General features: G+C 47.6%; 1 protein-coding gene and 1 long non-coding RNA gene across 6 annotated transcripts in view; one reads left to right on the forward strand and one right to left on the reverse strand.

Annotated features, from left to right (window-relative positions):
- Window positions 1-3,518: 3,518 nt before the first annotated feature.
- LOC310686446 lies at window positions 3,519-7,154 on the reverse strand. The gene is made up of 2 exons (XR_014515924.1): window positions 6,368-7,154; window positions 3,519-5,666 (listed from the first exon to the last, which is right to left on the reverse strand). It is a non-coding gene; the product is annotated as an uncharacterized lncRNA (long non-coding RNA).
- Window positions 7,155-8,458: 1,304 nt separating this feature from the next.
- PDGFRA (platelet derived growth factor receptor alpha) overlaps window positions 8,459-26,994 on the forward strand; it is a 55,361-nt gene continuing 36,825 nt past the window's right edge. The window contains exons 1-3 of one of the 5 annotated variants that reach the window (XM_083459817.1): window positions 8,459-8,748; window positions 24,818-24,878; window positions 25,654-25,968. In XM_083459817.1, coding sequence (XP_083315943.1) covers window positions 24,821-24,878; window positions 25,654-25,968 — 373 coding nt within the window. In that variant the 5' untranslated portion in view covers window positions 8,459-8,748; window positions 24,818-24,820. Of the gene's footprint in view, window positions 8,749-9,451; window positions 9,802-10,304; window positions 11,721-23,487; window positions 23,540-24,817; window positions 24,879-25,653; window positions 25,969-26,994 lie in introns of those variants that run through there. The other 4 variants (XM_083459818.1, XM_083459815.1, XM_083459819.1 and 1 more) reach the window with 4 other exon arrangements.

Raw genomic sequence — 26,994 nt, forward strand, 5'->3', positions numbered from 1 at the left:
GCCTCCTGTATGTGTGGCTCCTCAGGTAAGGCTCCAGAAGCCTGTTTCTAAAAATGTGTCTCTGCGCCAATCTTCAGTTGCTAGCTGGAAACCATAGGGGGAGGGGGGGCAGAATGAGATCGGTGCTGTGTGTGTGCTTTTTTTCCACCCAGCCCCCTTTCTCTTCGGAGCAAGCGTTTGCCTCTGGTCTGGATCAAAGAAGAAATCTCCAAGCCATTTCCTGCTGCTAGGAAAAGGATGGAAGTGCTGCTCCGTCGGTTCTCTGAGATCGCAAGAAGAAATCGCTGGGGAAAGACTTTGATGTTTGCAGAGAGAGAGAGAGAGAGAGAGAGAGAGAGAGAGAGAGAGAGAGAGAGAGAGAAGACTTTCACACCTTCCTGAAAGACCACTTTGCTCCAGAGAACGGATGGAGCCTTTTTGTAAACGACAGGGTGGTGTTGCGCAAGCGTGCGCCCACTTTTCTTTTCTAGCCAGTTTTGAATAAGGGTTGGCTGTTTTGGGGTGGGGGGGGAGGGAATCCAAAGAAGAGGCTCTCAAATGGTTTGTAGGGCTGGGCAGAAAGAGAGGAGCTCGAGGTCGCTGCCCCAGACTTTTAAAAAGCCCGCCCGTTTGGAGGGAGACATTCCATAAGGTGGGACGCAGAGGGGCAGCCGAGAAGGGTTTCAGATGAAGCCAGCGAGTCTATTTGCTGCGAAAAGGCATCAACACGGGCCACCATAATTGAAGCCAGACCTTCCATCGAGCAAGACAAAAGACTCCAGCTCGCCTCAGGGACTCGTCTGCAGAGTTTTCCCCTCCCCACAACCGGCTCCCTCCTCCTCCTCGTTCCTGCACACCCACCCACCCACCATTTACGAAGTTAATAAAATAATAAAAAAAGATAATCGACCATGTCAGGGAAGAGGGCCAGGGAAGGACTCTGAACCCAAGAGCAACACCTCCCCTTGGCTGCAGTCAAAACAAAAGGGGGCGAAATGAAGGAAGAGGCCGCCTCGGCTGGGTTTGCTTCCCCCCCTTTGGGATGAGGCGGGAGAAAAGGGCGCGAGGGGAGAGGAAACGCGTCTGCGTCCATGGAGGGCGAATGGCGCGCAGATTGAAGGAGGCGGGGGGCGTTGGAAAAGCCTGCCTTCCCAGACCCTCGACTCAATAAATGGCAGAAAACTTAACGAGCAGCTCTGGAAAGGAAGCCCCCGCCGCTCGCCTCCCTTCTCCCCTCCTCCCTCAGAGTGAGTCCCTCGGACTCGACCGCTTCGCCACTTTTAGTCACCGTGGACCAGCGCGGTCTCCGTTGTGGTACATGGACGCTGTGTGGGGCGAGGGATGAGTGTTTAATGTATCTGGGCGTCTGTTGTGGGACAGAAGAAACGACATTCGCCTCAGCGACTACTCCGAAAAGCGGGTTTGGGCGGCAGATCCCCCCGCCACCCGCCGCCTCAGTTGGTTTGCGAGGGAAAATCCTTCCGCCAGTCACAGAGCCCGGCGCTCGCCTGAGGGAGCTCGGCTTCCCAATGGCTTGCGAGCGCTTCTTCCCTCACGCGTCGCCACAGCACCACACGAGGCAATAAAGGCGGGAACTGGAAAAGCTGAGGGTACAGACGCGGGCAGTGGTCGAATTACCCTCTTGAGGGCTTTTTTAAAATATAGTGATCACTCCCTTAGTTGCGGGGGGAGGGGAGAGCTAGATTTGGGTAAAACTCGGGAAAGTTCAAGAAGCTTATCTGAAGCTGCAAATCGCGCGTTATTGGATCCATTGCCGCTGTGGGTTTTGTTTTGACTGTTGCTTGTGGGACTCCGCTTCAAGTGCCAGAAGAAATGGGCTGGAGTTGGCTGGCTCCCTGCCTTGACCTCAGAGGGGGACGGGGGACGGGAGCCATTTGCAGCACGAACGCCTCGAGTCCTCCCCGCCCCCCTTTCCTTTCCCGCCCTTCATAACACGAGCACTGGACGTCCCTCACTTCCAACGAGGAATATTTATTTAGCCCTTATTTACGGAAGGGGCGGAGGGAGGAGAGGCATGAAATGACGGGGAAGAAGGTCTTTTTGAGAGGTCTGAAGAGATACCAGGCTGGAGGCTGGGATGGATGAGCTGAGAAAGCCATCCCGCCATCCCTTCATGCTGTGGCGAGAACCAAGCCTCCTCCATATTCTCTCTCTCTCTCGCACAGACACGCACTTTTACTATGTGCCAGACGCAAAAACTGAGCCATAGACGGGATCGCTGTCACACTCGCTGCAGACTTGAGACGCGAGGACGTTTGAAATAGGCGGTTCTCAACCTGTGGGTGCCCAGATGTTGTTGGACTACAACTCCCATCATCCCTGAGTTCTGGCCTTGCTAGCTAGGGGTGATGGGAGTTGTAGTCCAACAACATCTGGGGACCCACAGGTTGAGAAAGGCTGTAAGAGCTGGTCTTCATTTTTTGCCCCAAGACCTTAAAGAGCCACAGCTTTAAGGGACACCACACTAACACCTCGAAGAAATGAGACACGATATATTATTATTTTTATTTATGAGACACCCCTCCCTATAAGTGACCAGCCAATCAGATTTGAGAGCGTGTGTGGCAATCGCATGGCTGCCCAGTGCAGCGAACGCGCAAGCCAAACCCACTTTATCTCTTTTATCTTCTTCAAAAGAACTATTCCTGCCCCGCCTGTCCTATATCCATTAGATCCATTAGCTTTTGTTGTGAGCACTGCGGATGCCTCAGATCTGTTCTCATCGGTCCCAGTGGGATGTTCAATCTTTGGCTGCTTGCTTTTGGAACCCTGATCTCTGGACTAGATGGATCTTCGATTTGATACAGCAAGGCAATTTTTTAGTGTTTCTGTTTCAAAGGAAAAACTGCTGCCAAAAAATCTATATAACTGAGAAATCAGATTTGAAACGCGTCCTAAAAAAAACCTTACAAAAATATGGATCTAGCTCAGTCTACTAAAACCTAGTGGATGTTTTAGCCCTCAATCAACGCTTTCTTTTTTTAAAAAAGATATAAAAATAACTGGGACACGGAAAGAACAGGAAACTTGCCATAAAACAGGCACTTATGGGAAATAATATGAATTTGTCAAGCTATTAAGGCCACAACCTGGGAGAGTCTCGTTGAAGTCAATGTAGATTCCTCCCGAGTAGACATAATATTTTGCAATACACAGTGGTTTATGCTGCCAACCCAGGTATATTTGCCTGGCTGTAAGCGTATGTGCCAAGCAAGTTCTGTTTCAAAATGTTCAAATGTCTTTGTATTTGGGAGGAGGTGTTAATCTATTCATTGTTTTGCTTTTACTCGATTGATGTATTGATTAACCGATTGGAATCCAGAGGTGTAAAAAAAGGCAACAGACTGAGGCACTTCCTTTATCTGTGTTAAATACGACGCTTATGGGAAAGTATTTTTTATGGGAACATAAAAACATATGCATATCAGAAATATATATATAGAGAGAGAGGGAGAGGCTGTTTAGACAATACTAGCATAAGTACACTGCCTTCCATCAAGGAACAGAACTGATTGAGATATATTCAACATTAGATTCTTTAATTAATTCATCAATCAATCAATCAATCAATCAATCATCACAAAGAATGTATCAATCCTAACTTAATGGCAGTCAGACAGAGAGGGATTAAAGAAGGGCAGTTTCAAATATAACGAAATACATTCCCTCAGGGAAAGGTGCAGGGATTTAATGCAGGATGTGCATATATGTTTTACACACTGATGCCCCATCACCTTGATGACTGCATCAATGCTTACACGTGTGAATCAGCCATCCTGTGAATGAGCCATTTGCAGACCCAACACACCACAGCAACGATTTTCTTCCAGACATCAGCCCGCCCCCATACACTAATAGTCTCCCTTGAAGTCAGGCCACCAATGTGACAAGCATGCACGTGTGAAACAGCCCTCAGGTGTAACGATCCTGCATTCCTGTAATCCACTATCTATACACTCTTTAGGAAGCTGTGGAAGGGACTCTTCCGCTGGATTTCACAAAGTGTGGCAATTAATCTCGACAACAACAGCGGTTCCCAATCAGTGGTCCATAGACCCCAGGGGGTCCGCATAACCCACAAAACGAGTCCGTGCACCATTCACACAACAAAAACTACCATAAAGATTATTCAAATTTCATGGCTTGGCTTTTGAACAACGGTTCTTAGCTAATTGGGAACCACTGGACCATAACATTCATGAAAACTACACTGGTGCTGCATTCATAGACACATTTATCTGGGAGTAAGTCCCATTGATATTCACTTTTGCGCAGCTACCTATGGAATGCGCTGTAAGGCTAACTTTCTGGTAAGAGTCTAGTTCCCTGTTAGGATCTGATAGCTTCCCAAAAAAAGGATAACTGAAGCAGGACAGACACTCTTCTTCACAGATTGATGCCTAACGGAGGAATACACATTCGCCCCTCCTCTGACACGCCGGCTCCAATTTGTTCTGCATATATATGAAGAATGTGGTGCTTAAAGGAGACGTTGCAAATCGCACGAAGCTTAAAATGGACTAGCTCAGTGAAAAACAAATGTCCTTCAGACTACTTTGGGGGAAAGAGGATGATGATGGTTCTGAAAACCCCCAACACGCACACACATGCGCACGAACAGATTCTGATCCGATGCGCGCGAAGCTCGTTTCCGCCTCCCCCACTGCCCCCCTCAAGGCAATGGTCCCATCCCACTTCCCTGGAGCATCCTGGCTTCCCAGTGGCCACACAGTGCCACACAGTCGACACGCAGGATGGAAAGGGCGCCGGTGGCACTTTCCCTTTTGGGCCAAGAAAGCCACAGTTCATCGATCACAGCACACCCCTGCCATTAACGAGAGCTGGCTGGCTCCTGAGCACAATAGGATAGAGAAGGAGGCGAAGGATGAGAGAGAAGTGGGGGGGGGGCGGTTGACTTCAGCCCAGCGGGGCTCCCTTCCCAGCAAATGGCGAGGAGACAGCTGAGGGCTGGTGGGAGGGGGCTAGGGCAACAGTCTGCTTACCCAAGGGCACATATGGTGTGAATATTCTCTGCTTTCTATCAACTCCCAGCTACTTAGATAAGGGGGAAAAAATAAACACCCAGGCTTTAGAGGAAGGGGGTTGGAGGCGGGGAAAGCGAGGATTTCTCGCCCTCTTCCCAAGCGCAGGAGGACCACACAGGGATGGCACCTCTGCTCCTCTCCGTCCAACTATCTTGTAGGATCTTAGAATAACATCGCGGGATCAAAGGCCTCTCTTGGCCTCTCTTTAGCGCTCGCTCCCTGCAAAGTCGAAGAAAGGGTGCTGCTCCGTGTGTGTGTGTGTGAGTAATACCTCCCCCTCTCCTATTATTGATAGATGAGCTGCCTTCATATTAAGCTGGCCAAAGTCAGTCCGTCATCCATCCATAGATCTGCCCATCTATGAACTGTCGCATCAGAAGAAGGGACGTGTGATGATGCCCTCTGTCCCGATCTCACTTGCAAACCCTCCGTTTCTCCGGGCTTACAATCCTAACAAAGGCATTATTCAAATCAGGCACCTAATTACAAACAGAATGTGCTTTCCTCTTCCCTTCTCCCCCGCTCGCTCTTCCCGACTCTTCCCCCCCTTATCTTTCTTCCTTTCTTTTTTGTTTTCCAGAGCAGTAGCTCCGTCTTCACATCTGGCCCGGACTATACGTCCTGCAACAAAAGTACCCATTATCAGTTCTCCAGGCTTTTTATCTGCACGGAGAAACCCCAACCCCCGCTTTCCCGCCCTCTCCTCTCCTTCCCTGCGCGCTGACGACGCACGGGCGGACTCGGTTAGACTGTAGCAACTTGGATAGAAGCAGACGCAAGCCTACCGACAACAATGAGACCTGATCGGCTTAAATCCAAAGGATTTTACACATCTGGTCGTGTGACCTTCCCACCCCCACCCCATGCAGGAGGGATATTGCCATAGCTGTCAACTTTTCCCTTTTCTTGCGAGGAATCCTATTCGGAATAAGGGAATTTCCCTTTAAAAAAAAGGGAAACGTTGACAGCTATGGATATTGCCAGTGGAGCATCTTTGCCACTGATCATTGTTATTTACTGTGCACTGTGTTGCTTCACACTCCTTTTCTAATTTAAACTGCTGATTATTATTTCCCTCCCTTCTCTCCACAGAGCTTAGCCGAGGCTTGCAGTCCACAAACTAGGTACACCAAAGCGCTCTTTTTGGAGTCCAAACTCAACCCCCACCCCCGGGGGCCTCTGAAGCAATTGAGTTCTTGCAATCGGTCAGTTTCAGGAGATTTCTCTCCCCCACCCCCCATCTCCCCAATCCATAACATAAACCTGTATTTCCTGTATTAGCTTTTCAGCCATAATCAACTCCGAGAAGGTAAGTTACACACATAGGATTTTTCTTCCCTGGCGCTGAGCTGCAGATTGCAGAGTGCCGTTCCTCTCCAGGCAATACGGTATCCTGTTAGCATTCCGAACAAGGGGCTGTTCATAGGTTTGCCTCCAATGATTTCCTGAAGGAACATGTGGAAGCAATAGGCCAGGGCTGCGCATTCACCCCAGTTGACGATGCAGTGGTGGGAAGAGAGTCGTGCTAAGGGGGCTGCAGGCAATATGAGCCCAGAGAAACGCAAGCTGGAAACACAACCAGAGGGGATCCGTGACATGAGCAGGAAAAGTCTGCCTTGACAGCAAGGCAGCCAATTCCTCTGCCTCCACAAAGTCCCATTTCGCCCTTAGAATTGCCAGATCCCTTCAGCCAGCTGCTCCTGATTTCAGCCCCAGAAACAAACATACGGTGGATGGACACGTGTCATGGACGGAGAGCCCGGAGGGGAAATAGCCTTTCCCAATCAACTTATAGCCCCAGCGGTCATTTCTCTGGACGATAGCTCTTCTTCCAAGCAGCGTCTGGGATGGTGATGACCCACCACAGCTCTACAGGATAAGGGATGGCAGCAACCCGCTCCCTATAGAGATAGAGGCAGTGCGTTTTCAAGGCTGGCCAGAGAGCAACAGGCAATATCTGGCAACCGAGTGATGAACTGAGCTGAAAAAACCCTGCAGGAATTTTCCATTGGGAGGAAGGGAGAAAGAGAGCAAAAGCAGTTTGCGGGGGAAAGGAAAAGAGTTTACGCCAGAGGACCCTCGCTCGGTTTTTTGGTTGTTGTTGTTGCTGCTGCTTTTTTTCTTTCCAAATTTATTATTCTAACGCGCGCCTTGAAATGGAGATGATCAGCGCCTCCCCGCACCCTCCTCCTCCCCGCGCTCTTTCCTGGAGCTGCACTGCCCCCTAGGCCACCAAAGCGGAACAGCTCCGAAGTTGCAAGAAGCGGCGCGTTCTGATGCTTCATTTCCTACGAGCGAGACGGAAAATAAATATAGCAGCCTGTTCTAACTCCCACGATGATAGCGCCCAGATCTCCTGGTCCCACCAACATTTCTCTCTCTCTCTCTCTCTCTCTCTCTCACACACACACACACACACACACACACACACACAACACGCCTAAGTAAGCTCACAGCATCTCTTCCTTATCCAGTCACCAGTCTGACTGGGCTATTCTGGCACTCCAGTTCAAAACAGTCTTTCGAGTGACACTTGATGCGCTTCGGATCGTTGTAAAATCACAGAATTGGAGGGTCATCTATAGCCCAACCTCCTGGATACCTTTTGCCCAGGTGAGGCTCGAACCAACGACCCTTAGCTTAAGAGTCTCATAGCTCTACCAACTGAGCTATTCACAGATCATTGTAGCCCTCCTGCAGTTTCACGCGGGATATCTTCCCGGATAGAAACTTAACTCCCTGGTTATCTACCTTGGGAAGAAGAAGACCTTTACATGGTTCTTGTGACTGTACGCTCAGCAAAAAAATCACGAAGCAATAGAATGCCACCATTGTGGAAAAGGAATGGATGGGCATATTCCCTCCCCCCTTCCTCTCCAAACCTCCCATTCTCCTTTTTCCGTTTCATTCACAAATACTCCGTAAGCAACAGAGGCTTCACTAGCGCTCCCGGAGCCGCGTTCTGATCAGTCCGCAACAACCCATCTCAGCTTTCCCTCCACACAGACTGGCTGCAGGGCTGGGGCCAGTCCGTGAAACGACAGTATCATAAATAAACTAGCAAGTCAGGACGACCACAATTGCGCCTCCATCAACTTACACGGCGAGCGTGAACCCAAGTCTACGCAGCTGACCGACCTACCGTCCCTGGGACTGTGTGAGGAGGGGAAACTTCTGTTCGTTCATGAAATTGGGACCATTTGGGAAGAAGGGGAAATAAAGTCACCCCCCCGGTCGTGCAAATGTCCCCCTCCCACCTCCAGCCTCTACCATATGGTCAAGCTCTCCCCATCGCCAATACACACACACACACACACACACACACACACACACACAGGCACGCACGCGCTTCTCCGCCCCCGTCCCAAATGAAGCCCGAAAGCCAGGGCTGACCCCCCTTCCCGCCCCCCTCCAGCGTAAGAGGCGGGCAGAGGAGCTCAGGCGCCCAACAAACCAGGGAGGCTCTTATTATGAAGGAGCGCGGGGGGGGGGGCTTCATTTCCTGACAGCTATTTACTTGAAGCAAATGATTAGTTTGGGCAGGATGGTCTCTAGCATTGAATCAATTACAGGACTCTGTTTCTGAGGCCATCAGAGAAAGGGAAATAGCAGCAGGGAGACTGGGACCTTACTTGGGGGCAAAAACAAAAACAAAGTTTTCGTTCTCCTCGTACTATTTTTTATGGATTATTAACACAAGAAGGTAAGGGAAGGGATTTCTTCCTTCTCTTTCTCTCTCTCTTTCTCTCTCGGGACGTTTTCGAGGTTCGGATTCTAGCAAACGGAGAGCTCGGTGTGTCTGGGTGGGATAAGAAAGCGCCTTTGGGGACACAGGCGCGCGGCGGGAGGGCGAAGACTTTGCCACGCGATTCTATGTGCGCAGAAGTAGAGTAACCGAGCCCCCTCCCCGTCGATCAAGTAGGGAACTGAATCCCGAGGCAGTGTGTCCAAGACCGCAGCTTTCTCCTGAAACAACGGGGAGCTGCAGGAAAGTTTTTGGATTTGCTGGGCAGCTTATCGCAAAGAGAGGGGGGCGGTGGTGGAAACGGAGCTTTCGCCTCCTGCCAAGGTGAGACGCTCTCTTTCTTCCTGGCGCCGAGCGAGAAAGAGGCAGCGCTCTGGAGCAGAGGGGAAGATGGAGAGGTGGGGAATCTCCGAGGATCGGGTCTGGGGATGAGCTGGATGGGATGTTGGGGGAAGATACAGGAGTGGACAGAGAAACACCTCAATTCGGAGTCAAGCTCCAATTCGGATTCCTGCCCGTAAGGCAAGTGTCCCCAGCCAGTCGCCAAGGGATCTCCGCGATCGGGTGTTGCTCTCCAGGGAGCTGTGAACTCGGGTCTGAAGGGAGGCTGCGGCGCTGGCGGAAAGAAAAAACTCTGCCTGCTTCTTGGCAGCGTTAATGACAACCAGATTCGGCGGAGCGCGCAGGGGCCACCGCGCCGCATTCCTGCAGCTGGGCTGGGAGGAGGGACTGGGGAAGGGGGGCAGCAGCAGAAGGGGGGCTCCTGGAGGGGAGGGGAAAGAGGGGCGCGAGTGTGTGTGTGTTTGTGTGTGTGTGCGCGCGCGCCTGCCTCAAACTGGAGTGAAGCCCCTTTTGAGCGTATGCGTGTTTAAACAGCGGGGATAATCTGCAGATGAATCCCGGAGCAGGAAGAGGACTGGGGAGCTAGTCATGCAGCCTTGGCTTCTCCGTCCTGCCTGTGCTCAGCAGATGCAGGGAGGTCGGGGGACAGCTTAGAGCCTGTTGCGGAAGGTAAGAGGCAAGAAATCGTGGCAGTCCTAAAATCCAGGTCTCTCTCATTCTCTCTCTCTCTTCTCTCTTTCCAATAACTACTAGAACTCTTCGTTCCTTGCCCTTTCCTTTCCCCTCTAAACCGAAGCCACTCCGAATCTGGTGATCCCAGTGTATCAGACCCAGAGGGAGATCTACCCCCCCGTCCCTGTTTATCTGCCCTTTTAATTTGAAGAGCGCCCAGTGGCGCTCTAAACGTGGCTAGAATATCCTTTCAAAAGCAGATACTTTCGCCCTTTGGGGCGACTGGCTGCCACTAAACCCCCTCCCTGCCCTCTCCACCGCGTCCCTAAAGACGCGCATTTAATTCGGCCCATCCTAGCCTTGCGCGCAAGCTGGACCCGAGGAACCAGGCGAGGAAGAGGAAACTTTTGGTTCGGGGATTGCAGACGCTGCTTATGGAAAACCCGACGGGGCTGTTTGTCTGGCGCTGCCAACGCTGCAAGGCGAGCCGAGTCGCCTTGGAAAAAAAGTTCTTGGGCGGGCGCACCAGGAAATGGCTCTCTCCTCGCTCGCTTGCTCAACGTTTTCTTTGGACCGGGATCGTCCATCCAGCAGCTCGTGGGCGATCCAAAGAACACGGCCGGCCGGGACAACCCGCTGGAGAGGACAGAAACGGATCTGGGACCGGGCGGAGGTGGGGAAGGACGAGCGCACAACCCCCAAAGCGGGAGTTTACTCTGGATTAGCCTCCACAAACACACTCCTGCGGAGAGGTTTTTTCTCCCTTGCTTGCTTTGAGGAAAAAAAAGTCCCTGAAGACCTTTGCAACTCCGCTTCAGATCGCTTTGGCTCCGAAAGGGCCACAGAACTGGGATGTATCTCTCGTTGGAGCCTAAGAATTTGTCTTCTCCATTTGTCTCCATTTGTCTTCTCCATTTCTATGGATATTTCATCCCCCCTCCCCCCAAAAGGTGAAGCGACTTGGAGCGCCTTGATTTTGTTATCGAAGCGGACGACCCCGACGCTCTCTTTTTGCCTCGTTTCTTGACCCAACGGGGCGGACCTGGAGTTCCACTTGCAGCACCTTTTCCGCGGCACTTTGTTCCGAGGTGAGACACCATTTGTGAAATCTGGAGTTTCCCGGAGAAGGCAATCAAAGCTCAGCACCCGCGCGCCCTTCTGCCAGCTCCCCCTATTTTCCCCATCACAGCCCCGTCTAACTGGAATCGCTTCCATAGGCCACCGTTGAGTCGAGGGGCGTTTATACTGATTTTTTTCCCCTTCCTGATGCTTTGACCGAGGGGACTTTTGGCAGACGCGGGTCTATTCTTGCCTTCCGATCCTAAAGGGCTGCGTCACAAGGATTAACTAATTTTCATCTACTGAAAGGGTGTCATCCCAATACCCACATAAATCAACTCTGAAACACCGCTCGGCTGAAACACCCTGGAATCTACTTCACACAAAGAATCCGGAGCAGGAGCCGGGAGTCCCTTTCATCTTCGACAGTCACTACGGCCCGCATCTCCCTGAAACCTGGAGGGATCCTTTTCACTAGGTGATCTGATAGCAAATCCTCCCGGAAGACCATAACCCCTCTCGGCCAAGAACTCACGGGAGGCGGGCACAGAATAATAGGCTCCCCTTTCGCTCCCCCCCCCTCCCAAATTTTTGTTTCTTGAATTTGGTCCAGACAATCCTATTGTGTTCTCGCAGGGAAGGAGTAAAAGCGTAAGGAAGATCTTCTCTTAGTCTAAGCTTTTCTTTCTCTGCTCTCTTTCCTCATTCACTCTTCTTTTTTAAACGAGAGCCCCCCATGTGAAGTACTGGTCTCTGCGAGGAAACGGATCCTCGAGCCAGTTAAGCCGCAGCGCTGATTTCTTCTAAGGCGCCTTCCTTCAATGGACTTTCGAGGCCAGCGACTCCGGCTTAACAAGGTGTGTGGACAGAGACCCACCAAGCCCTGGCGGGCATTAAACGGGCAGGCTGTGAAAAGCGTGTGAACGTAAGCAGTCTCCAAGCTAAACAATGAGATAATGTCGAGGCGTCTCTTTACAATGGGATTGGAAGCTAGCTCGCGCCGCTTATTCTGGAAAGGATCCCTTAAGTCGAGTCAGGCTGGCTGATGCCTGACTTTTTTCCTTTGCTCCATGGGTCTATCGAATAAGGGTGAAGTCCGAGGGCCCATTCACACGTGCATGGTCATCATCTGATCACAGCGTTGGTGACTCGCAGTTGAACGTGTGAACAGACCGGGGCTGCAAAGCATGGCTTTTGAAGCGGCATGTCTTTATGGTCTGTAATGTCTCATTCACACATGCAGGTCTGTCTTCTGTAAGTGGACGCAAGCCAGCTTCCAGATGTTGTTCTTCAGCGATCATCTCAAAATCTGGGCCTCATGCTAAGACACTGAAACGCGGGTCAGAGTGCATAACAAGGAGATGAGGGAGCAGGATTTTTTGAGGTGCATTGAGGTGGTTAGAATGTCGCTTCATAAGTTACGTTTTGCCCTAGAAATCTTATTGCTAACACGTGAAAAGCGCGCCTGGTAGCAAATCGAAGTTCTTGCGTGCTGCCAGATATTCGGGATTCGAACCCGCGCCTGAGTTTCCTTCCCTCTTGCCCAGAAGGCCACAATGGCTCTCGAATCTATGTCTCAATATTGCCACTTTTAAAAACACGGGGAAAGGAAAGAGGCATCTGTTATGTGCTGGCTTTAGGAAGGGGGGTGGTGACTTTTAAAATACGTGGGACCCCTCAGGAGAAGAAGGGAGAGAGGGCGGGGCGGAGGAATCTAGGAAGACTCCAGCTTGCAAATTTCGCTTTGTTTTGCTTTCCCAGGCAAGGCCTTGGTGATTCCTATACGGATGGAAAACAGCGGTCTCCAAATCGCTGACTGGGGCTGGGGCTGGCGAGAAGTCATGAATGCGGTTTGCTGCTCGGCTACAGAATCACATTCTCCCTCCCTCTAAAACTGTCGAGTCCGCAGGTCACCCCCCCCCCCGCAAAGACTTCTCGCGATAAAGTTGAGCAAGGGTGGGAGGGAAGACAACTAGCGAGGAGTCACGTACCCCTGATCTTGACGCGCGACGTGCACTGCAAGGGGTTGGTCTGGATGACCCTTGGGTCCCTTCCACCGTTACAATTCTACAATGCCGTGATCTGCCAAGAAGAGCACGGGGTGGTGAACTCATTAATTACCGAGAAATAGCAAAGTCCATGATCAGTACCACACCAGGAGTTGGGGGTGGGGGGAGGCGGGGGATATGAAAGAGAGAAGAAGAAAGTTTAGAATTTAAGACCAGGCACTAAAAACGCTGGACACGTGTGTGTGTGTGTGTGTGTGTGTGTGTGGAGAGAGAGAGAAGTAGTGGAGGAATCGCGCAGAATATCTTGAATGCTGCTGTGTTGACTGTGTGATGTGGCGGGGTGGGTCGGCTTGGACCGTGCCAGATCTTCTGATTTCCCAAGGGAAGAGGCAGCAGTAAATTATAGCCGCGAGGTCAGATTCGTCCTCTGCGCCGTTTTGCAACAACGCACAGCAGCAGCAGCAGCGAGGCGTTGAGGTTGGCGGTGCTCTGCTGCCCTCCAGCGATTGTTTTGGCGAATTGCGAGCGCCTTGTGCCAGAGTGTGAGGGGGATGTGGACAGGAGACCCCATTCATCGCTAGTAGTGAATCTGCTTTTGAGCACTCTCCCTTCCTCACATTAGGGAACTTCCTGCGGGGACGCACGACGCACTGAATGGAAAGCCCTCTTGCTTACAAGATATGTGGCGACCCCCAGCTGCTGCTATTCTAACTCCCGGGCTTTTCTGGTCACGCTGCGAGTAGTACTCTACAATGAGTGAAGCCTTCAGATCCATTCATTCACCAAATAGTTGAGCATGATTTAAGTATGGAGGGTCCTCGTTGGTTGCTGCCCTTGGTTTCAGAGAAACTTGATCTTGTAGCCAGGAGTTTGGAACAGATGGCTCTTCCAGTGCTCTAATTCAACATTTATACATTATTATAATTTGTTATCCCTCCCTCTAATTTTAACTCATTGTCCCTGAAATGAAGCTGAAGTCTCTGAGGAACAAGTGGGAGTTGTTTGTATGCTTGGGGGAGCTTGGGATGTTTGCGGAAGCACAAAAACCCCAACCTTAACAAATAAACACAAGACCACAAAGTGGAGAAAGAATACCTCTGAACATGTGCAGAGTAGATTTCTTTCAACATTGGAGTGGTCACAGGTCCACAAACAGTCCCAGGTTTTCAGAGCAGGGAATGTGGTGTCTCAACCCAGACACCTTTTGCTTTAAATATTAAGAACTAGGAGACTACCCTGCCCCTAAAAAGACACCTGATTTACTACCGGTACTTCTTATAGATTCCACATACTCTGGTTGAATCAAATTTTGACCCTAGAGACGTCAATGTGGGCACTGTTGTTTTTGCGTAAAGTGAGAATAACAAGAGCAAGAAATCCTACTTCACCAGTGGTGAATTCATATGATGTATTTCTTTCAACGTAGTTGATATCTGTGGTCAATTTTGATAGTGTGTGGATATGTGATTCTGGTTTTGTGAGTGGACCATTCTAAAGACATGGTGGGTCAGACTGTATAAGAAGTTCTGAAAGATCTCAAATGTGGTTCTCCAATGAGCTGGACAGAATGGTTGGGGGGGGTCTAAGTGAGTCATAAACATATTCTCATGACCATTTCTTCCATGTTGAGTATAAGCAGATGTTTTTGAATCGTTCTGCATGTTCTAATCACCCTGCCTGTGCCTGCTCCAAGTCATTTCCAGGGGAACAGCCCAAATCTTTCTGGTTAAACTTTTTTGTGGGGTGAGGATATTTTCCAGGTTGTCTTGTGTGGCCAGATTCCAAAGTCAAGTCATGTGGATTTAGCTAGTCAAAACAATTGCTGTGACAACCTGCCTGACATTTAGTGAGTGAACGAACTAGCCTGAATGAGGAAAACCTTTTAAAAAGTGGTTGTGCGAATTTATCATCAGACTCCGAACCCTGTGATTCTCAGTTTGCAGAATCTGACGGAAATCAATATTTTGCCACTTAAAAATTACAATTCCACCATGAGTGACTGACACACGCATGAAAATGGACTGGAGATAATGCAGGAAAAGTTTGAACCCAGTTTAGATAGCCTGGAGTTCACTTTTCAAGTATTCTGAACAGAACTTCATTTATAGATAATAAAAACTACTCCATTGAGAAGTAATGTTGAAGTCCCACCTCTCCTGCTAGATCTGTTGTGGCTCCTTGAGAACAGACCTCATGGCTTGACCTTGTGACTTTCCCTTGACCCTAATAAAGGCATCATGTTACTGCTACTACCTCTGAGATCAGTAAGGCATGGTGAATATTAAGCTGGTGTCTAGAAATAATGATTTTTAAAGGCATTGAGACTCCAAGTGAATAGCTCAGTTGGTTAGAGCGTGGTGCTGATAGTGCTAAGGCTCATTTGAGACACCTGCATATTCCTGTTTTGCAGGAGACTAGATGATCCTCAGGATTGCTTCCGACTCTATAATTCTATGATCTCCTTTTCTTACAGGGTTGCTGTTACATGGCTCTTAAGAAATGAGGTGACTTGCCCCAAAACACCAAGCAAAAATCCATTTGTCTGTGTGTGTTTGTGTGACATTGTGGGTTTTACTCAGCTTTGTGTTGAACTGAGAGAGACTGGTTCTCCCCAGTTCAGAGTGGCTTGTGACTCCAGAATCTCTTTGCTTCACCATATAGCTAGCAAAATAGCAACGGTTTGCTTGCTTAAGCCACCTGGAAGTGCTCCCCAAACGTATTCCATTTCTGGCATGTTGTACCTGTGCTTCTGGCACTCTTTGACTGGAAGGTGTGTACGAAATGTGCAGTGGATGATGGGAACTGATGCTCTTGCCTCAACACTGGATTAGTTTACAATACAGTGGTACCTCGGGTTACAGACGCTTCAGGTTACAGACTCCGCTAACACAGAAATAGCACCTCAGGTTAAGAACTTTGCTTCAGGATGAGAACAGAAATCACGCGTTGGCGGCATGGTGGCAGCAGGAGGCCCCATTAGCTAAAGTGGTACCTCAGGTTAAGAACAGTTTCAGGTTAAGAATGGACCTCCAGAATGAATTAAGTTCTTAACCCGAGGTACCAGTGTACTGGAAAAGCTTTATACTGCACAATGAGCATAGAATTCATTTTATATTTTTGCAACCCATTCCTAGGCATGTTTACTACTCCTGAATTCAGCGGGGCACATTTTATTTTATTTTATTTTATTTCATTTACATTAATACCTCACCTTTCCTCCAAGGAGATCAAGGTGGTGTTCATGGTTCACCCCCTACCTGTTTTATCCTCTCAACAACCCTGTGAGGTAAGCTGGACTGAGAGACAGCAACTGGCCCAAGGCCACCCAGTGAAGTTCATGGCTAAGTGGGGACTCGCAGGTACATCTCTCTAACCTCTGTAGCAAAAGGGATGGATGGCAGCCTTAAGTGTTCTTCAGCTTCCTCCAGCTGCTTGCTTTAAGGGTCAAAAGGATTCCTTAATTCCTTAATATTCCTTAATATAATAATAATTTAATAATTAATTAAAATTAATAATAAGGCTTACATATGCCCAGCTTCACATTCTCTTTCCTCCAGTGGCGTAGCGTGGGGGGTGCAGGGGGGGGCCGGCCGCACCGGGCGCAACATCTGGGGGTTAGGGTTAGGGGGCGCCAATCCACGGGTTAGGGGGCGCAAATTACTTGCCTTGCCCCGGGTGCTGACAACCCACGCTACGCCACTGCTTTCCTCACTGTGTAGTAGCAAGAAATCTTGGCTGCCCTGACATTAGCGACCTACAGCTTGGAGTTTATGTTCAGAGAATCTGAAAACCTTTTGAGTTAACACTCCTGCGTTACACCACTGAGGCACACATACCATCCTAGAATCTCAGTCAAGCAAAAGGCAACAGATGTTATCATGCTAGGATCCAGCAATCCTTTAGTGACATAACATATTAATGTGAAAAGGAAGTCTAGATGCCAAGATAGGAGAGTCGTAAGTGCACATATTTGGGCTTCTTTGGCAGAAAGGGTGGGATAGAATTAGAGTTAGTTGGTAGGAGTAGTAATTTATTTATATGCTGCTCATCTGACTGGGTTGCCCCAGCCACTCTGGGCAGCTTCCAGCAAATTAAAAATATTAAGCACAGTGAAACATCAAACATTAAAAACTTCCCTATACAGGGCTGCCTTCAGATGTCTTCTAAAAGTTGTATCATTACTTATCTCCTTGACATCTGATGGGAGGGCGTTCCACAGGGCGGGTGCCACTACCGAGAAGGCCCCCTGCCTGGTTCTCTGTAACTTTGCTTCCCGCAGTGAGGGAACCACATGAAGTTTCAATTTGGGCCAATACGAAGCTCACTGGCATTTTCAAACTATGCCAAGCATAGGTAAAGGGACCCCTGATCATTAGGTGCAGTCGTGGACAACTGTGGGGTTGTGGCGCTCATCTTGCTTTACTGGCCGAGGGAGCTTCCAGGTCATGTGGCCAGCATGACTAAGCCACTTCTGGCAAACCAGAGCAGCGCACGGAAATGCCGTTTACCTTCCCACTAGAGCAGTACCTATTTATCTACTTGCACTTCGTGCTTTCGAATTGCTAGGTTGGCAGGAGCAGGGACCGAGCAACGGGAGCTCACCCCATCACGGGGATTCGAACCACCGACCTTTTGATCGGCAAGCCCTAGGTTCAGTAGTTTAACCCACAGCGCCACCCTACACCAAGCATACTTTACCACAAATGGGAGTCTGGCACTCATTAGTAACTTAAATGGCCCCAGGTCACATGTGCATCACTCAATGTATTTGATGCAAGGTTGCAGGAAGGTGATGTTCCTTCCTTAGGAGCAGCAAACTAGGGAGGCATTAGGAAAAGACCCTTCTCTTCTTTCTTCTCCTCTGCTCTTTCAGTATTTCCTTGGCTGGGAAACAGTCCAGGAAATGAAATACTTGCAGCGGGTAATGGGCCAAAAGGGGGAAGTGATATCCATCAAACCAAGGAGGAATCGACATTTTTGGAAAGCAATCTTGGATACGGGCCTTGGATGGAGAATTTGATCCTGTAACTCATTCAGGTTTTACGCCTGTGAATTCATCATCTTTAAAATGGATCTAGGAAGCCAATTTTTTTATTGCCTGCTCCTCTCTCCCCTGGAGTCACTGAAAGCTGCAGAATCCCCTGCTATTCCTTGCACTGGGAATTTCTGTTTTCGGTAGAACTTTGCTAGGAAAAAAGCCAGCAACCGTGAAAAGTTGCAGGTGGCCCCATGAACATGTTTCAGTGAAGCTTGCAAAATATAAAGCTTTCTTCAAAATGTGTTTCTTTTTATTGGGCTTCCTTGATGCTTTCTTGGAAATGTGCAACATCTCCTTGGGGAGACTATAGGCTGATTAGCATCTGATGACCCTCAAGGAGGTTTTCAATCCTTGCAAATGTTGGACAACCTTGCGATTATGTAACTGGTTCCTTACCTGGTTCTAATAATGCTTGGGCAGTTTCTAGGACTGTGGGGTCATGGCATTTAGCAAAAGCAGAGCAGAAATACATATTTTTTTTTCCATTTGAAAATCAAGGTTTTCCAGCAGATGTTATTTAGGTAATCTGGATTCACTCCAAAATTGATCTGTTGCCTCTGAGGCTAAAGTTTGCATCAGTCAAAAGTAATAGAACGTTGCTGTATCAGCGTGAATCAACAGTGCCGCCAACTGGCCTGTTGGAGTAAATGCAGCCACATCACACCGCAGGAGCTTCATAGCAGGGCTCAATGGTGTTTTAGGAGGAGGGTAAGATGGGTGAATTTTCTTTCTCTTGCTCCATTCGCTCTTCTAAAGCTGGTCCCCTGACTTCTGTTTATCCATCACTCACACTTTAACATGGCATTGCTTGAGAGCGGTGGACAGAATTTTGTGAACTGGCTATTTTATGGCAATACAGTGAAAGACTGTACTTTAGAAGCAAACACCTTAGAACTTGTGCAGCCCATTCCTATGCATGGTTACTTACAGATAAGCCCCATTCTGTTCAGTGTGGCTTCCTCCCAAGCACGTTTGCCTAAGATTTTGCAGCGATAGGCAGCAATTTTATGCACATTTTCGCTGGGAAATACCATGACGCAAACAGTTTACTTGTATTTTGTATTTTTTAATAAACATTAATACAATTGAGCTGTTACTTTGCTTCCCTTCTGAGGAACTGCAGAATGGCTGGCTTGGTGTTGTTTATTGTAATGCCCACTTACTAGTGTTTTGGAGGGACACGGGTGGCGCTGTGGGTTAAACCACAGAGCCTAGGACTTGCCGATCGGAAGGTCGGTGGTTCAAATCCCCACGACGGGGTAAGCTCCCGTTGCTCGGTCCCTGCTCCTGCCAACCTAGCAGTTTGAAAGCACGTCAAAAGTGCAAGTAGATAAATAGGTATCGCTCCGGCGGGAAGATAAACGGCGTTTCTCTGCGCTGCTCTGGTTCGCCAGAAGCGGCTTAGTCATGCTGGCCACATGACCCGGAAGCTGTACGCCGGCTCCCTCAGCCAGTAAAGCGAGATGAGCGCCGCAACTCCAGAGTCAGCCATGACTGGACCTAATGGTCAGGGGTCCCTTTACCTTTACTAGTGTTTTTGGTCTTAACTTTTCTAACAAAGAAGGGAGTAGCTCAAATTTCCATTTGCTCTACAAACCAACATGTCATCTTTTCTCTCTCTGCCCCCCCCCCTGTATTTTCCAATTTGATGATCACCAAAATCAGGAACTTGTGGAGCAGCTCTCTACCCTGCCCCAAGCTGACTCGAAGCGAACAACAACCTGGGGAAACCCAGAATTTGCTCCAATTGAGTGCTAGAGAGTGCATTTACACTGAGAAACCTCCAGGTCAAAAACAAAGCAAAACTTATTGGACACAGAGCTTTAAATGTGAACCTATGTCAGTAAAGAACAGGGCAAAAGTGTGGATAAGCCCTGAATCCTGATGTGGTTTATTTTAAACATGAAAACTTTATTGTAGAATGTTTCTAAGCACACTGATTTGGAGTATTTTTCACTGAACTCAGTGCATTTTCTTTTTCTGTAAATAGATGGGAGATGGTTGCAAGAATAGACAGCAGAGGCAGCTTGAAGCACGAGAGGTTAGCTAATCAGAGAAGATTATGGGATATATCTTTTTTTTAAAAGATGTATGTACTGTGGATTCTTTATCTAGGAAAAATACAGGCTAGAACTGTGATTTAAAAAAAAAAAGATGAGGGGAGAAGAAGGCTGGAAGGGAAGACGACTTTGATGTCCAAGAGCCTCTTATCAGTGGGAGGCACTTTACATAAACACATGGCCATTATTGCTAATTGAAAAGCCAAGGCAGATGACTTGTTTCTGCAGGAATGCCATCTGCTGAATTTCTGGAGTTGTTGTGCATGTTCTGGTCATCTGTCAGTCCTGGTGGGGGAATGCAGGCTGCTGCTCATCCCTCTACTTACAGAAGGGCAGCCAGATCGAGATTGCAGTGGTCAGTAAATCACTCCTTTGCTTTTTCCTTGGTATTGGTTTAATGTTCCTCCCTGATATGCTGTTGCAGTTCCAATGCATGTCACAAGTACAGTCTGTACACTGGTACCTCGGGTTACATACGCTTCAGGTTACATACGCTTCAGGTTACAGACTCTGCTAACCCAGAAATAGTACCTCGGGTTAAGAACTTTGCTTCAGGATGAGAACAGAAATCGTGCTCTGGTGGTGCGGCGGCAGTGGGAGGCCCCATTAGCTAAAGTGGTGCTTCAGGTTAAGAACAGTTTCAGGTTAAGAACGGACCTCCGGAATGAATTAAGTTCTTAACCAGAGGTACCACTGTATTTAGGAACAAAGGGAGCTACCTTATACAGAGTCAGACAATTGGCCCATCTAGCACAATATTGTCAACTCTGACTGACAGAGGTTCTCCAAGGTTTCAGACTGGAGCTTTTCCTGCCCCTATCTGGAAATGTCAGGGATTAAGCATGCAAGTCCAATGCTGTACCATGGAGCTCTGGTTCTGCCCCAAGGAAGGACCTTATTCATAGAATTATAGAATCTTAAAGTTGGAAGGGTTCCTGAGTATCATATAGTCTCTGCAATGCAGGAATATGCACCTGTCCCACGTGGGGATCAAGCCTGCAACCTTGGTGTTATCAGCACCATGCTCTAACCAGCTGAGCTACCCAGGCTCTAAGCCAATGGCACCCGGTATTCTCAGGTGGTCTCCCATCCAAGTGCTAACCAGGCCTGACCCTGCTTAGCTTCCAAGATCAGACGGGATGAGGCGTGTTCAGGATAGTATGGCTGTAAGCTTTTCATTTTCTATCATATATGGAAAAGGAGTTTTGGTTGAAGTTGCTTAAAGCTAAATCCTTGGCAACAAATAATAGTTTAGTAGGGATGGATAGGAATGTGACTGGCAGTCCTATGGATGGTCTTTTGGGAGTGCCTATGCTTGTATCAAGGGACGCAAGGTGTGCTGTGGGTTAAACCAGAGAGCCTAGGACTTGCCGATCAGAAGGTCAGCGGTTCGAATCCACGCAACAGGGTGAGCCCCTGTTGCTCGGTCCCTGCTCCTGCCAACCTAGCAGTTCAAAAGCATGTCAAAGTGCAAGTAGATAAATAGGTACCGCTCTGGTGGGAAGGTAAACGGCATTTCCGTGCGCTGCTCTGGTTCGCCAGAAGCGGCTTAGTCATGCTGGCCACATGACCCGGAAGCTGTATGCCGGCTCCATCGGCCAATAAAGCGAGATGAGCGCCGCAACCCCAGAGTCGGCCATGACTGGACCTAATGGTCAGGGGTCCCTTTACCTTTTATGCTTGTATCATACCTTTGTCCAGTAGAAGAGGTGGATGCTATAAACGGCAGAATCCTAAATATCTTTATTAAGTCTTTGAGTAAACACGCTTAGGGTCATGCTGTAAATTTGCTGTTGATAGAACCCACTTCTTCAGCTGGGCAAAGGGAAGACCCAAGATAACATCTGGTATAAAAGCAGCATGCGCTGTCACTTGTATTGAACTGTGCATGTTGCGTAAGGAAAGAGATACTGAGTTGCCATTTATAAGACAATATTTCTTGGCCTGTTGAGGTCTTGCTGCTATATTGTTTCAGGATCATCTGTTATGTGAGTTGATCTAGCACAGTGCATCATAGACTGTGGCCAGGATCCAAAAAGCTACTTTTGTACACTCAGGACCATTTGCAATGGAGTGTTTTGCCACATGGGTGTGTGTGTTTTGTGTGTGTGTGAAATTGCTGTTTAACCCTACCCTTAAACTGCTATTCAGAATAGCTGTGTGGGTTTCATGGTGACTGCATTTGCAAGTTTATATCAACACTGATACAGAATAACCAGTGTGCTACAGAGTGCTTTTTTAAAAGGGGGGGGGGGAGAAACTGCATTTTAGGGCCTGGTCCAGCAGCAACACCACTTCCAACATACTACAGCAGGGGTCAGCAAACTTTTTCAGCAGGGGGCCGGTCCACTGTCCCTCAGACCTTGTGGGGGGACAGACTATATTTTGAAGGGAAAAAATGAACGAATTCCTATGCCCCACAAATAACCCAGAGATGCATTTTAAATAAAAGCACACATTCTACTCATGTAAAAACACGCTGATTCCTGGACCATCTGTGGGCTGGATTTAGAAGGCGATTGGGCCGGATCCGGGCCCCCGGACCTTAGTTTGCCTATCCATGCACTACAGACACTGCCACTGCAACCATGACAGCATTTATACCTGTGCATTTGCTAAAAACTACCTCAGGTTTTTTTTTTTAAGAAAAACAACAACACATGTAATAGCCAGCCCTGTATGTGTTTGTGTGCAATTTGCATCAGCACATGGGGAGGAAAGGTTTAACCCCCTTATTCCAGCTGAAATTCTGACAAAAATCAAAATGGGATGATGTGAAGTGTTTTGAACACTCTAAATACAAAGGGGTGTGTGCTTTTTAAAAGAACCTCAGCATTTGCAATACACATATTTTTAGACTTGGGAACATTTCTCAGTGACGCTGATTATGGCTGGTGTCAAATATGAAATCTCCCATGCTGTCAACTGTCAAACATGAAATGCCATTTCTTGTCATCTATTCAATGCTGTCGGTAAATATAGGAAAATGAAATATCTTTGGATACCAAATAAAGTGCATCAAATGTTCAGGAAGTAACTGGTGCATACCTGACATTAGAATTTGCAGAGGACTCTTTGGGGGAACAGATATACCGGCTCAGACGATTTGTCTACCTAGTCCATTATTGACTACTCTGATTTGCAGTAACTCTCCAAGGTCTTGGGCAGAGGTCTTTGATGTCACCTGCTGCCTGACCCTTTTAGCCAGAGATCCCAGGGACTGAACCCGGGACCTCCTGAATGCAAAACTACAAGAAATAATAATTTCCTCATAAAATGCAAAAACGTTTCTGATCAAATTTGTTTCAGCCTCAAATTGCACACTGACATGTATTTTGTGTATGCAACTTAGCACAGATTGAGACCAGCTTGATAAACCAGACAGCCTCTTAATAGTCCTGCTGAATGTTCCTAATGACCTCACCCATGTTTTCTTTGTAGAGCCTTCACCAAATCACACAGTCAGCCAGACCCACCTAATCCCAGAGTCAGTTCCAAGACTTCCATTGGGTTCAAAGGCAATTTCACTTGAAAAGAGAGTTCGGTGTTAGCCTTTTAGAAAGGAGCAGGTGGGCAGCTTGATTACCCAAGACTATAAATTACACATGGCACATAGAGAAAAAGCTTGTTAGTTGTTGTCCTGGAGAGATTAGCCATTGATTTACAGCCATTCGCTCAGCCAAACTTAAAAGAGAATGCAATGGTAGTAATAATGTACTGCTTGTCTTGCTCTTCAAGAAACAAAATACAATATGAACATGGACCCAGTCATATATCCCTTTTCATGTATAGCAAGAGAGTTTCGTCATACATTTAGAATCTAGGTTTTAAATGATCAAGGATATTTATTTTACAAGAAAAATGCATGTCATATATTTATATAAAATGGAAATCCTGGCATACTAAAAGCCCAGCAAACTATGATAACCATTTTCCCCCTCACTGTCAGTGGAGTAATGTGTATCCTGATCTTCTGCATATTTACCTTTGGAGTATGTTCATTGTACTAACTCCCCAGATATGTGTGCAGAGGACTGCAACCTTGCTTGTTGCAAATGGTGAAGATCTTTGAAAGCTGCGTATTCAGCACTGAACAGAGATGGGTCAAAGCGGAGCCTGTGTTTCTCTGGGGCTGTTTTCATAAGAAATTCCTGCAGCTTGAGGATAATGTTTTCAATGAGCCAAAGGAATTTGGAGAAGAGCATAACTAAATGGATGCTGTCTGTGGAATAGGCTAATCAAGATCAGGCTTTCCATTCCTGCTCTCTTCCCCCCAATACTGATGCTTTTGAGAATTGCATATAGTGTTTACTACTCTATCCTCAAGATCTTGCTTCAAACATTGAATGTAAGAGACCGAAATTTTGCAAGATCCACTTGGCATATTTTTGAAGATATCGTGTCTGATTTCGGTAGTTGGAGAAAGAGAGAGGGGGGCAAAATTTGCAGCAAGGTTCGAAAGCGTGCTCTTAAATACACCCGAGATTTAAGACTGCAGCCTCATGCACACTGGCAAGTCCCACCGCCGTCTGCAGAACTTCTGAGAAAATATGAAAGAGATTGTGCTGTGTGCATTTGTTGTGGGTATCTTTTTTCAGTTCGCAGTAAATAGAAATGTATGTGCTAATCTGCCAAATGGTACCCCTGGTGAATTTAACATAGATTTGAATGTAGCCGACCAAAATTGGTGCTTCCAGGACTATTTGTCATTTTTGACAGTACAGAATGATTAATGCCATCATTCCACATTTCCAAGGTGCTAATGCACATTGCAGATGTAGCGTTGTCATTTCCTATACCCTCACTAACTAATCATGCCTTGCCTTTGTTTCCTGTTCTTGTTTCAGTTGATGATCGTCATGGGTCCTTCCCGAAGAACGATCCTGATTGTGGGCTGCTTCTTGACAGGTAACCACAGTTGAAATTGTTTGTCGAGCTCAATATTCTTCAGCAGAGAGCTGATAGTTAAATCAAAATTATCTAAGCCTAGACCCAAAGACACAACAGCTGAACTACTTGGAATCTTATATTTTTTCTGGCCTGGGCTGGAGAGGTATCATCAGAAAGCTTGGAGAAAGGAGAGGCTAATAGCATGAGTTTGGTCTATATAGGTGACCAACAAAATTGCCTGATTTGTGCAATGGATCTTCTCCTTCTCCTTCTCCTTCTCCTTCTCCTTCTCCTTCTCCTTCTCCTTCTCCTTCTCCTTCTCCTTCTCCTTCTCCTCCTCCTTCTCCTCCTTCTCCTCCTTCTCCTCCTTCTCCTCCTCCTTCCTCAGTGCACCCACAAATCTGTTCTGGGGCAGAGTTGTCTCTGGAGCAGAGTTGTCAGGGAGAGGGGAGGAAGGGGAAGTTCTGCTACACAAGCAGAAGTCCTTGCATGAATGTGATGACTTCACTGGATATGTGTGTGGCTTCATAAAAAAGGATGGTGCAGAAACAATCACCTTAAAATGAATCAATTGTGCTTGAAATGCGGTCTCTTCCTGGCCCCCATCTGGGTTCCCCATCTCTGGTGTTCTGGTATTCTGAACTAAAGATGTAGCCTGCTGTACTAAAGTGAGTGCTCCATGTCCTGCAGAACTATGGTTCCCCCAATAGAAATGGCCATTGTTCAGAAATGAGCAGATGATCATTTCCTCCCCAAATTCCAATGTAAAAATATTATACTTTTATTTTCACAGGGCCATGGCTAGCCTCTTGCCAGTCTTTGCTTCCGACTATTCTGCCAAACAACGATGAAATGGTTGTGCAGCTGAATTCCCCCTTCACCCTGAAATGTTCTGGAGACAGTGAAGTCAGCTGGCAACATCCAATACCCGATGGCAACCATACCATAGATCTCAAAAGCGAGGAGAACAACAGCGGCCTGTTTGTGACCGTGCTTGATGTGGCAAATGCTTCTGCTTCTCACACTGGATTGTACACTTGCTACTACAATCATTCTCAAGACGAAGATGGTGAGGTGGAGGGGAAGGACATCTATGTCTTTGTGCCAGGTGAGTGGATTCCTTTCACTGTATCTATGATAAAGCCTCCATGATAGTGAAACCTCTTTGACAGAGAAGGTTGTGGAGCAACTGAACGTTACAATGCTGGTCATTTCTATTGATCAAAACACACCCTTTTAGAAGCTTCATATAAATCCACTTCAGAGCCTTTCCTATGTTTAGATTTTCAAACCTGACCTGCCCACAGATCACAATCAAAGAACATACCACACTAACCAAATGGAGATGAATTTTGTGGAATTAGCCCAAACTTGACTTGTTCCAATGGAAAGTAGCTTCACGCTGTTCTAACAACAGGGAACTCTTTCCATATCAACTTTTCTGCTGGTAATTCCTGCATGCAAATTCCTGTGTGTACTGCAAAAGGAACTGAACAACGCTCAGTTTGCAGTTCCCAGAATTTGCTGGGCTTTATTTGTACCCAACAGAATATCCAACAGTCCTCTGTGGCTGTGCATGACGTGTGAAGGTGAATAATGGACAAATGATCTTCCAAGAAAGCTTGATGATATTAGAGTACTACGAACATTCTCATCCATTGAGGAGCCTTTGACAAAGCTTCCTAGGAACGCCAGGATTTTCTGGACCACAGTGCAAAAAACATTCCCTTAGATAGATTTAGAATCAGAGAATGCATCTTGAATCTTTTCAAAACTATTTGGGGTATGCGCTTGAAAATGTTTAATTTAGTTTCACTTTCTAAAGGCCACAGTTTAGTTTCACTTTCATTTCACTTACACTCATCTCATTGCACGTTGGTTATTCCCAGTTTTAATTTCACCTTTGCTTTTGCATTGATTTCAGCCAAGATGCATCCTCTGTTCTGCGACCTATGACATTGGTGCATCCAATCTAAATGGCAGAACATTCACAGGCATTCTGCTATGCCTCTGCCTACAGCACCATACCTGCTGGTTTTGGTACAGGTTGGCCAAAGGGGATCCCATTTTATAGGCAATAGAGAGATCCAACTGCTTTTCTCCTGTCCCCCCCCCCCATGCAAATATCATGACA

This window comes from Podarcis liolepis (genome assembly GCF_965112155.1).
Source record: "Podarcis liolepis genome assembly, chromosome: 9".
Classification (NCBI taxonomy): domain Eukaryota; kingdom Metazoa; phylum Chordata; class Lepidosauria; order Squamata; family Lacertidae; genus Podarcis; species Podarcis liolepis.